General features: G+C 61.4%; 1 protein-coding gene across 9 annotated transcripts in view; it reads left to right on the top strand.

The window, feature by feature from the left end:
• SEMA4C (semaphorin 4C) overlaps positions 1 to 9,453 on the top strand; it is an 11,078-nt gene extending 1,625 nt beyond the window's left edge. The window contains exons 1-15 of one of the 9 annotated variants that reach the window (XM_017871824.1): positions 38 to 273; positions 1,545 to 1,690; positions 3,318 to 3,466; positions 3,821 to 3,883; positions 3,986 to 4,084; positions 4,213 to 4,309; positions 4,432 to 4,548; positions 4,637 to 4,788; positions 4,872 to 5,047; positions 5,372 to 5,516; positions 5,607 to 5,829; positions 5,961 to 6,073; positions 7,550 to 7,707; positions 7,795 to 7,865; positions 7,989 to 9,453. In XM_017871824.1, the coding sequence (XP_017727313.1) occupies positions 1,582 to 1,690; positions 3,318 to 3,466; positions 3,821 to 3,883; positions 3,986 to 4,084; positions 4,213 to 4,309; positions 4,432 to 4,548; positions 4,637 to 4,788; positions 4,872 to 5,047; positions 5,372 to 5,516; positions 5,607 to 5,829; positions 5,961 to 6,073; positions 7,550 to 7,707; positions 7,795 to 7,865; positions 7,989 to 8,818 (2,502 nt within the window). In that variant the 5' untranslated portion in view covers positions 38 to 273; positions 1,545 to 1,581 and the 3' untranslated portion in view covers positions 8,819 to 9,453. Of the gene's footprint in view, positions 1 to 37; positions 274 to 493; positions 1,052 to 1,200; positions 1,220 to 1,239; positions 1,691 to 3,317; positions 3,474 to 3,820; positions 3,884 to 3,985; positions 4,085 to 4,212; positions 4,310 to 4,431; positions 4,549 to 4,636; positions 4,789 to 4,871; positions 5,048 to 5,371; positions 5,517 to 5,606; positions 5,830 to 5,960; positions 6,074 to 7,549; positions 7,708 to 7,794; positions 7,866 to 7,988 lie in introns of those variants that run through there. The other 8 variants (XM_017871823.1, XM_017871822.1, XM_017871825.1 and 5 more) reach the window with 8 other exon arrangements.
• Positions 9,454 to 9,544: the final 91 nt, after the last annotated feature.

The raw sequence follows: 9,544 nt of genomic DNA, 5'->3' as shown, positions 1-9,544 counted from the left end.
TGGGGAGGCGGGTTGTCCCGGAAAGCCAGGCCCCCGGCCGAGCCGGGCCGCGCTGTCCCCGGCTGGAGCGCTCGCCCTGCAGGGAGCGCCGCGGTACACGTCTGGCCGCTCGGGGTGGGCGAGGGTGTGGGGCGCCCCGCCTGGAGCCAGCACCCCTCCTCCCAGCCCCTTCCCGCTGGCTGCCCGTTTCCTCGCCCTGGGGGAGCTGCGGGTGGGAGCACCGCTGCCGGGCGGATCCTCGGAGCACGCCACGGGGTGCAGCCCGATCCTCGGGTAAGGAGCCGAGATGGGGCCGGGAGCGTTTTGCGGGGCTGGTCTGGGGCGCAGCCCCCTTCCCCCGCCCTCCCGCGCCGGGGCTCTGGGCCGACAGGGGGCGTCCGCAGGCCGGGCTCGCCACGCTCCCCGCGCCGCCGCTTTGTTTGCGTTCAAATCCCTGGAGCTGGGGGAGGGGAGAACCCGGGGGGACCCGGGACGGGGTCTTGGCAGGGACCCTTTGTTTGGGGGTGAGCAGGTCCCCAGCTTCTGCGTCTCCGCCCCCGGCACGGGAAGGCTGGAGCGGGGGAAGCCAATCCCGCTGGCCCGCCCAGGCCAGGGTCCCTGGGGCGCAGTCCCCGAGTTGGGAAGGTTCGCCAGAGCCGCGGGAGCGCAGCGGGTGCCTGCCGTGCGCGGCGTGTTGCCAGCGGCCGGGGGGGAACCCCCTCACGGCCCTGCCCCTACTTCCCCCCGCCGCCTGCGCGCGCCGCCGGAGTCCCCGACTCGACCCGAGCTCGGTGCCCCCGCCGCCCCTCCGCCAGGGGGCTGGTGTCTGGGAGGAGGCAGTGCGAGGAACAGGATGAGGCCCTGGTCATTTCCACGCCCATCCCACCCACTTCCTGCCTCCCTCTTGGGCAACAAAGGGGCCTCGGGAAGCTGGGTTCCTTCGCTCCCGGCCCTGCTCCCACTCCTGCCCTGCTGATGTGGAGCGGGGTTTGGGGTTCTGCCGGGCTATTGTCTGCGCCGGGGAAGGGGACAGGCCGGGACAGGGACCTCCGCCCGCAGCCGGCCGCACCAGGTCTCCCTGTGGGGCTTTCCCCACCGCCTACCCCACCGCATGCCCTTGTCGCCCTAAGGAGTTTTCCTCCCAGAATTAGGTGTTGACGGGGTCCGGAGCCCCAGTGGCTGCAAGCCCTTGTGCCTGAGATTCTTTCAAGAAACTCTGAAATCTCTTAGGCCTGAGTGTGTATGTTGGGGGGGGGGCGTCCCCTTTTTTCTCAAATGACTTCCGGTTGTGCAGAGGTAGTGGGGGGTCTGGAGGCCAGGGAGGGCTTCCCGGAGCCTGTTTAGCCTGCAGCCCACTCAGCTGCTCCCCGCTTCCCAGGGAGACCCGTGGTCTTTTAGGCAGAGGCCAAGTGTGGGGACTTAGGTCCACCTCCAAAGAGAAGGGGAAGGAGGGCACCAGGGCTCCTGGAAGGCCTGATGAGGAGTCCCGTGGCCTCTCCTGCTGCGGGCCCCTCTGGTTTGCTTTCTCTGGCTGTGATTTCTGACCATGTCTTTTCCCTCAGCAGGACAGCTGGCCTGAAGCTCAGAGCCGGGGCTTGCGCCATGGCCCCACACTGGGCTGTCTGGCTGCTGGCAGCAAGGCTGTGGGGCCTGGGCATTGGGGCTGAGGTGTGGTGGAACCTTGTGCCGCGGAAGACAGTGTCTTCTGGGGGTGAGTGCCTGGAGGGGTGAGGAGGAAGTGGGGGACAGGCTGTTGAGGAGTTGCCCCCATAGTGTGCTGGCTTTATTCTGATGTGTGTGGCACAGCTTTCTAAGAAACTCGAGTGACCCCAGGGGCCAAGAACAGGCAGTGCAGATCGGGACCAGGGTTAGCCTGCTCTGGGGGAGCTCTGTCCAACTTCCTACCCCAGACTGCCTGCCCAGGTGTGCGAGGGAGAACCTTCTGCCTCGCCCTCTCCACACCTCACTTCTTTTTTTTTTTTTTTCTTGAGACGGAGTCTCCCTCTGTCGCCCAGGCTGGAGTGCAGTGGCCTGATCTCCGCTCACTGCAAGCTCCGCCTCCCGGGTTCAGGCCATTCTCCTGCCTCAGCCTCCCGAGTAGCTGGGACTACAGGCGCCCGCCACCTCGCCCGGCAAATTTTTTTGTATTTTTTAGTAGAGACGGGGTTTCACCGGGTTAGTCAGGATGGTCTGGATCTCCTGACCTCGTGATCCGCCCGTCTCGGCCTCCCAAAGCGCTGGGATTACAGGCTTGAGCCACCACGCCCGGCCCACACCTCACTTCTTGAATTGTCACTGGCGCTGGGAGCCTAAAGAGAAACTGGAACCGGGATAAATACAAACTGGAGGCTCTCTCCCCTGGCTCCCCAGGGTCCCCCTAAGACCTCCTACTGCCCTGTCGTCATCATACCCTCTGGTGGCCCTGGAAGCGTGTGTGTATGTGCACATACTCACATGGTTGCCGGGGCACAGTGGGGACCCAGCAGCGCCCCGTGTGCACACACCCGTGTGAAAGGTGATGTCAGCTGTTTGTGTCAGCCATGTGCTCTGGGGACCTGGGATGAGCTCCCCTCCCACAGGCTCCACTCGGGTGCCAGTGAAGCTCTGCCATGCTGGCCCGTGTCTGGAGCCAGCGTTGCCTCCAGAGACTAAGGCTGGTTTGGGGGGACCCTGAGGACAGGTCGGCAGCCCTATTTGGCAGCTGATGTAGGAATCACGTGACTATATAAATGTCATGGTGCCCTGCCCCATCTCCGCTCTCTGAGCCTCTGGTTTCTCCGGACCTCCCTGGCCTGGCTCACAGCCCAGCTCCCCTCCTGCCATCCCCGCCTGTCCTAGTGGCCTGCTGTGCTTGCATCTCTGGCAGCCTGGATTGGGGTCCTCCTGGAGTGAAGGGTTTCCTGAGGCAGGGCGTACTCATAGCCATCTGTGCCTCCTGCCCTGCTGGACTCTGATAGAGGCAGCGGGCAGCAGGGCAAAGAAGGAAGCAGCGGCCGAGGAAGTGAGGGCGGGGTGGGGGTGCCCAGCCCTGTGGCCGGAGGTGCCATTGACCCTGAGAGCAAGAGCCATCAGTCTGATGGCTTCCTCTGGCCGGAAGCTGTGGCTGAGATATCCTTCCTTCCTCCCAGCAGCCTAGATTTGCCTCTTCCCAGCCTGGGAAAGGCTAGGGAGGCCCGGGTGGAGCTGTCAGGGCCAAAGGCTGTTTCAAAAGTGTCCTTTATTGCCAATCGGGGTTTGGCTGGCATCTGTGGCATGGGGTGCTGGCTCTCATGGAGGAAGACTGAGGGCTGTTGAGCCCCAGGGGTCCTGCCCATCAGCAGCCATGCTTACCCCTGCAGAGCTGGCCACGGTAGTGCGGCGGTTCTCCCAGACGGGCATCCAGGACTTCCTGACACTGACGCTGACGGAGCAGACTGGGCTTCTGTACGTGGGGGCCCGAGAGGCCCTGTTTGCTTTCAGCATGGAGGCCCTGGAGCTGCAAGGAGCGGTGAGAGGTGGGGCAGCGGGAGGCAGGCAGGCCTGCCAGAGGGCAAGGTGCAGAGGGGCTGTGCTTGGCCAGGTGGTCCCTCAGCCTGGCGGCCCCCACAGAAGTGTTGCTGCCGGGTATCTGGGACCTGCCCTCTCGTCGGGTCAGCATGCGGCATTCCTCTCCTCTCTGGCACTTACTGAATTCTGTGTAGTGGGGTGGTTTGGGGCTTCCATTCTGTACTGAAGGAAGCCCCCAAGGAATAGGGCCCAAGCCTCTGCACTGGGCGTCCCTCTGTTGCTGCTGCAGGCTGTGCTTGTAACACGGGCTCAGTCCGTACCTGTGACGTGGCTGACATCCCTTCCCTGTCCCCAGATCTCCTGGGAGGCCCCCGCAGAGAAGAAGGCTGAGTGTATCCAGAAAGGGAAGAACAACCAGGTGGGTGCTTGGACACTGCTCCTGGTGCTGCCTTCACCCCAGGGCGTCTCCTCCCGTTCTGGGCCTAACGCTCTCACTCACCGGACATCTTTCTGCCCCCAGACCGAGTGTTTCAACTTCATCCGCTTCCTGCAGCCCTACAATGCCTCCCACCTGTACGCCTGTGGCACCTATGCCTTCCAGCCCAAGTGCACCTACATCGTGAGTGCTGCCCTCCCATCTCGGTGTCCCCAGTCCCCCGCCCTCCTCGCCCTTCTCTGGACTCTTGGATGTGGCCCACAGGGCCCCGCCCTTGAGCATCTCCTCATCACCTCTCTCTCTGTCCCTAGAACATGCTCACCTTCACTTTGGAGCATGGAGAGTTTGAAGATGGGAAGGGCAAGTGTCCCTATGACCCAGCTAAGGGCCACACTGGCCTCCTTGTGGGTGAGTGGCTGCCCCCCATGCAGGCTGGGTGAGTCCTTGGGGCTTGGTTCCACTTGGGGCTGTGTTGGCCGGATGTGTCCATATCTCATGGACGGTCTGTAGCTGACTGCTGTCTCCCATAGATGGTGAGCTGTACTCGGCCACACTCAACAACTTCCTGGGCACGGAACCCATTATCCTGCGTAACATGGGGCCACACCACTCCATGAAGACAGAGTACCTGGCCTTTTGGCTCAACGGTGAGCCCCTGGGGGTCCTGTGGGAGCCGTGGGTGGGAGGCCCCCCAGGGCCCAGCCCCTCCCTGCTGACCTCCTCCCCTTCCCACAGAACCTCACTTTGTAGGCTCTGCCTATGTACCTGAGAGTGTGGGCAGCTTCACGGGGGACGACGACAAGGTCTACTTCTTCTTCAGGGAGCGGGCAGTGGAGTCTGACTGCTATGCTGAGCAGGTGGTGGCTCGTGTGGCCCGCGTCTGCAAGGTACCGAGTCTCACAGCAGTGGGCCCTGGGAGCCCTGCTGGCCTGGCAGGGCTGACCGGCCGTGTCCCCTTGCCGTCTGCCAGGGCGATATGGGGGGCGCGCGGACCCTGCAGAAGAAGTGGACCACGTTCCTGAAGGCGCGGCTGGCGTGCTCTGCCCCGGACTGGCAGCTCTACTTCAACCAGCTACAGGCGGTGCACACCCTGCAGGACACCTCCTGGCACAACACCACCTTCTTTGGGGTTTTTCAAGCGCGGTGGTGAGTTGGCCAGGGCTCCTGCAGAGTGGGGAGGAGCTGGGGTTCAGATCAGGGATGGTGCATGGGTGGGAATCTGGACCAGGCCTCAGAAGCAGTCCAGGAAGCCAGGTGTCCAGAAGCCAAGGAGAATGCTGGCACCTGCCCCTTTCAGAGCTGCCTGTGAACAGGCAGGGCCCTATGCCAGGTGGTACTTTTGAGCTGTCAGGGCATTCTGGTACCCATGGCTGTTTTGTGCCGGGCCTTGCCTTCCTGCTGCTTGCCTTGAGCTGGGGTGGGAAGGGATAAGGTGGGTACCTGACCCTGGGCTCCTTCTCACTGCGACAGGGGTGACATGTACCTGTCGGCCGTCTGTGAGTACCAGTTGGAAGAGATCCAGCGGGTGTTTGAGGGCCCCTACAAGGAGTACCGGGAGCAAGCCCAGAAGTGGGGCCGCTACACCGACCCTGTACCCAGCCCTCGGCCTGGCTCGGTGAGTGCTGGGGCAGGGATGCGTCTCCCCACCTAGCTGCGGTGCCATCCCACCCTGCTGATGGCCTGCCCCCCCACATCCTGCCCCCAGTGCATTAACAACTGGCACCGGCGCCACGGCTACACCAGCTCCCTGGAGCTGCCCGACAACACCCTCAACTTCATCAAGAAGCACCCGCTGATGGAGGAGCAGGTGGGTCCTCGGTGGAGCCGCCCCCTGCTCGTGAAGAAGGGCACCAACTTCACCCACCTGGTGGCCGACCGGGTTACAGGACTTGATGGAGCCACCTATACAGTGCTGTTCATTGGCACAGGTGGGTGCATGGGTATGTAGGCATGGCTGCTCAAGGCTGGGCAGAAGCCCGTGTGCCCAGGGCAGGGAGATTCGGAGCTACCCCACAGCCTTGTGCCCTGTCATTTACACCTTCCCCTCTACACCCCCCAGGAGACGGCTGGCTGCTGAAGGCCGTGAGCCTGGGGCCCTGGGTTCACCTGATTGAAGAGCTGCAGCTGTTCGACCAGGAGCCCATGGGGAGCCTGGTGCTGTCTCAGAGCAAGGTAGTGAGTTGGGCCCCATCTGCCACTGTCCCCAGCACTGTCCGTCTCACTCTCTCCGTCTGGCTGCTTCTCCCAGTTGAGCCTACATGCTTGGCCAGTGCAGAGTTAGGAACACACACACGCTTGGATGCACACCTTGCCTAACTTCGGGTGGGTTCCTGGAAACGAGAATGAAAGCAGAATGGAATCTGCACTGCACAGGGCCATTATATATAGCCAGGTCACGGGGCCGCACTCCCAGCATCGAGCCTTGGTAACTACTCCCATGTTTCCTTCAGACCCTCCAAGCTGTGCCGTGGTCCTGGCTCTGGCCTCTTCCCTGACCATGCCCCTGTGACCAGACCTCCCAGGCTGTGAGATGTTTATGATGCCTTCACCATGGTGGTTTCCTTCCAGCTCCCGGTTGCTCTTTGGTCCCAGCCCTCCATGTCCATGACTGTTTCCCTGAAGTGCTTGCATTATATCCTTGTGCAATACTCCTTTTGGTTTTTGTTGAGACAGAGTCTCACTCTGTCACCCAGGCTGATGCGATCTCAGTTCACTGCAACCTCCACCTCCCAGGTTGAAGCTATTCTCCTGCCTCAGCCTCCTGAGTAGTTGGGATTCCAGGTGCGCCCCAGCTAAAGGTTTTTTGTTTTTGTTTTTGTTGAGATGGAGTCTCACTCTGTCGCCCAGGCTGGAGTGCAGTGGCATGATCTCAGCTGACTGCAACCTCCACCTCCCAGGTTCAAGCAATTCTGCCTCAGCCTCCCAAGTAACTGGGACTACAGGCACATGCCACCATGCCCGGCTCATTTTTGTATTTTTAGTAGAGACAAGGTTTTACCATGTTGACTAGACTGGTCTTGAACTCCTAACCTCAAGTTGGAGATTTGCCCACCTCAGCCTCCCAAAGTGCTTGGATTCCAGGCATGACCTGCTGTGCCCAGTTGCCTTGTGCAATACTCTTGTGGCATGTTTGCTACACCTCCTGAACTTTGATTTGTTTGCCTTTTACCACCTATTATGACTCAAAATTGTCCCCCAGAACATGGAATAATGGCAGAAAGAAAGTGTGTGGTTGAATAAACACACAGACTGGCATCCACTGTCGAAACAGGAAAACATCTTATGTTATGCTGCTGCTGTTGTGAGGGCTGATGGGCCTTGAGAGAAATATATTTCCCGCACTATGTGTGTGAGTGTGTGTGATTACACTTTTTGGCCTCACAGCCCCGTCATCCCTTTCTAATAAGGTCACGTCTATAAGGGGCTTAGGATTGCATCTGGCCTGTGTAAGCCCTCTGAGTTCTGCAGTTCTTAGAGTTCCCTTTTCAGCACTACAGCTCTGCCTTGTTCCCTTGTTCCTCCTCCTGGTGCCCCGTCCTGTGGCCCCTGCAGAAGTCCAAGCTGTCCCTGTGCTGCGTTCTGGTCCGGCCGCCCCTCCTGCGGCGTGGCCCTGGCTGACCGCCTTTGTGCGCCCCACTTTTCTCGCAGAAGCTGCTCTTTGCCGGCTCCCGCTCTCAGCTGGTGCAGCTGCCCCTGGCCGACTGCATGAAGTACCGCTCCTGTGCAGACTGTGTCCTCGCCCGGGACCCCTATTGCGCCTGGAGCGTCAACACCAGCCGCTGTGTGGCCGTGGGTGGCAACTCTGGGTGAGTTGGGCTCTACATAGACCAGGACCAGCAGGGACTCAGGGTGGTTGGAGCCAGGCTGCTGATGTACCCTACATCCCCTACCAGATCTCTGCTGATCCAGCATGTGATGATCTCGGACACTTCAGGCATCTGCAACCTCCGAGGCAGTAAGAAAGGTGAGCTTTTTAATTCTCCTCGCGTCGGGCTGAGCCCTGGACCAGAGCTGGAGTTTCTGTTCTCCCCTTCCCTCGCCCTGCTTTTCTGTACTAACATGCACTCTCTTTTCTCTGCCACTACAGTCAGGCCCACTCCCAAAAACATCACGGTGGTGGCGGGCACAGACCTGGTGCTGCCCTGCCACCTGTCCTCCAACTTGGCCCATGCCCGCTGGACCTTTGGGGGCCGGGACCTGCCTGCGGAACAGCCTGGCTCCTTCCTCTACGATGCTCGGCTCCAGGCTCTAGTTGTGATGGCCGCCCAGCCCCGCCACGCTGGGGCCTACCACTGCTTTTCAGAGGAGCAGGGGGCGCGCCTAGCTGCTGAAGGCTACCTTGTGGCTGTCGTGGCAGGCCCGTCGGTGACCTTGGAGGCCCGGGCCCCCCTGGAAAACCTGGGGCTGGTGTGGCTGGCAGTGGTGGCCCTGGGGGCTGTATGCCTGGTGCTGCTGCTGCTGGTGCTGTCACTGCGCCGGCGACTGCGGGAAGAGCTGGAGAAAGGGGCCAAGGCTACTGAGAGGACCCTGGTGTACCCCCTGGAGCTGCCCAAGGAGCCCACCAGTCCCCCCTTCCGGCCCTGTCCTGAACCAGATGAGAAACTTTGGGATCCTGTCGGTTACTACTATTCAGATGGCTCCCTTAAGATAGTACCTGGGCATGCCCGGTGCCAGCCCGGCGGGGGGTCCCCTTCGCCACCTCCAGGCATCCCAGGCCAGCCTCTGCCTTCTCCAACTCGGCTTCACTTGGGGGGTGGGCGGAACTCAAATGCCAATGGTTACGTGCGCTTACAACTAGGAGGGGAGGACCGGGGAGGGCTCGGGCACCCCCTGCCTGAGCTTGCGGATGAACTGAGACGCAAACTGCAGCAACGCCAGCCACTGCCCGACTCCAACCCCGAGGAGTCGTCAGTATGAGGGGAAACCCCCACCGCGTCGGCGGGAAGCGTGGGAGGTGTAGCTCCTACTTTTGCACAGGCACCAGCTACCTCAGGGACATGGCATGGGCACCTGCTCTGTCTGGGACAGATACTGCCCAGCACCCACCCGGCCATGAGGACCTGCTCTGCTCAGCACGGGCACTGCCACTTGGTGTGGCTCACCAGGGCACCAGCCTCACAGAAGGCATCTTCCTCTCTGTGAGTCACAGACACGCGGGACCCCAGCCGCCAAAACTTTTCAAGGCAGAAATGTCAAGATGTGTGTTTGTCTGTATTTGCACGTGTGTGTGTGTCTGTGTGTGTGTGTGTGCACGCGCGTGCGTGCTTGTTGCATAGCCTCTCTTTCTGTCAAGTCTTCCCTTGGCCTGGGTCCTCCTGGTGAGTCATTGGAGCTATGAAGGGGAAGGGGTCGTATCACTTTGCCTCTCCTACCCCCACTGTCCCGAATGTCGGGCAGTGATGTACATATAGGGGTGGGGTGGGCAGGGTGCTGTGCCCCTTCGCGGGGAGTGCAGGGCTCGGGGTGGGCCTAGTCCTGCTCCTAGGGCTGTGAATGTTTTCAGGGTGGGGGGAGGGAGATGGAGCCTCCTGTGTGTTTTGGGGGAAGGGTGGGTGGGGCCTCCCACTTGGGCCCGGGGTTCAGTGGTATTTTATACTTGCCTTCTTCCTGTACAGGGCTGGGAAAGGCTGTGTGAGGGGAGAG

Source organism: Rhinopithecus bieti, unplaced genomic scaffold (assembly GCF_001698545.2).
Source record: "Rhinopithecus bieti isolate Rb0 unplaced genomic scaffold, ASM169854v2 scaffold_6935, whole genome shotgun sequence".
NCBI lineage: Eukaryota > Metazoa > Chordata > Mammalia > Primates > Cercopithecidae > Rhinopithecus > Rhinopithecus bieti.
This window is presented reverse-complemented; position numbering and strand designations above follow the sequence as displayed.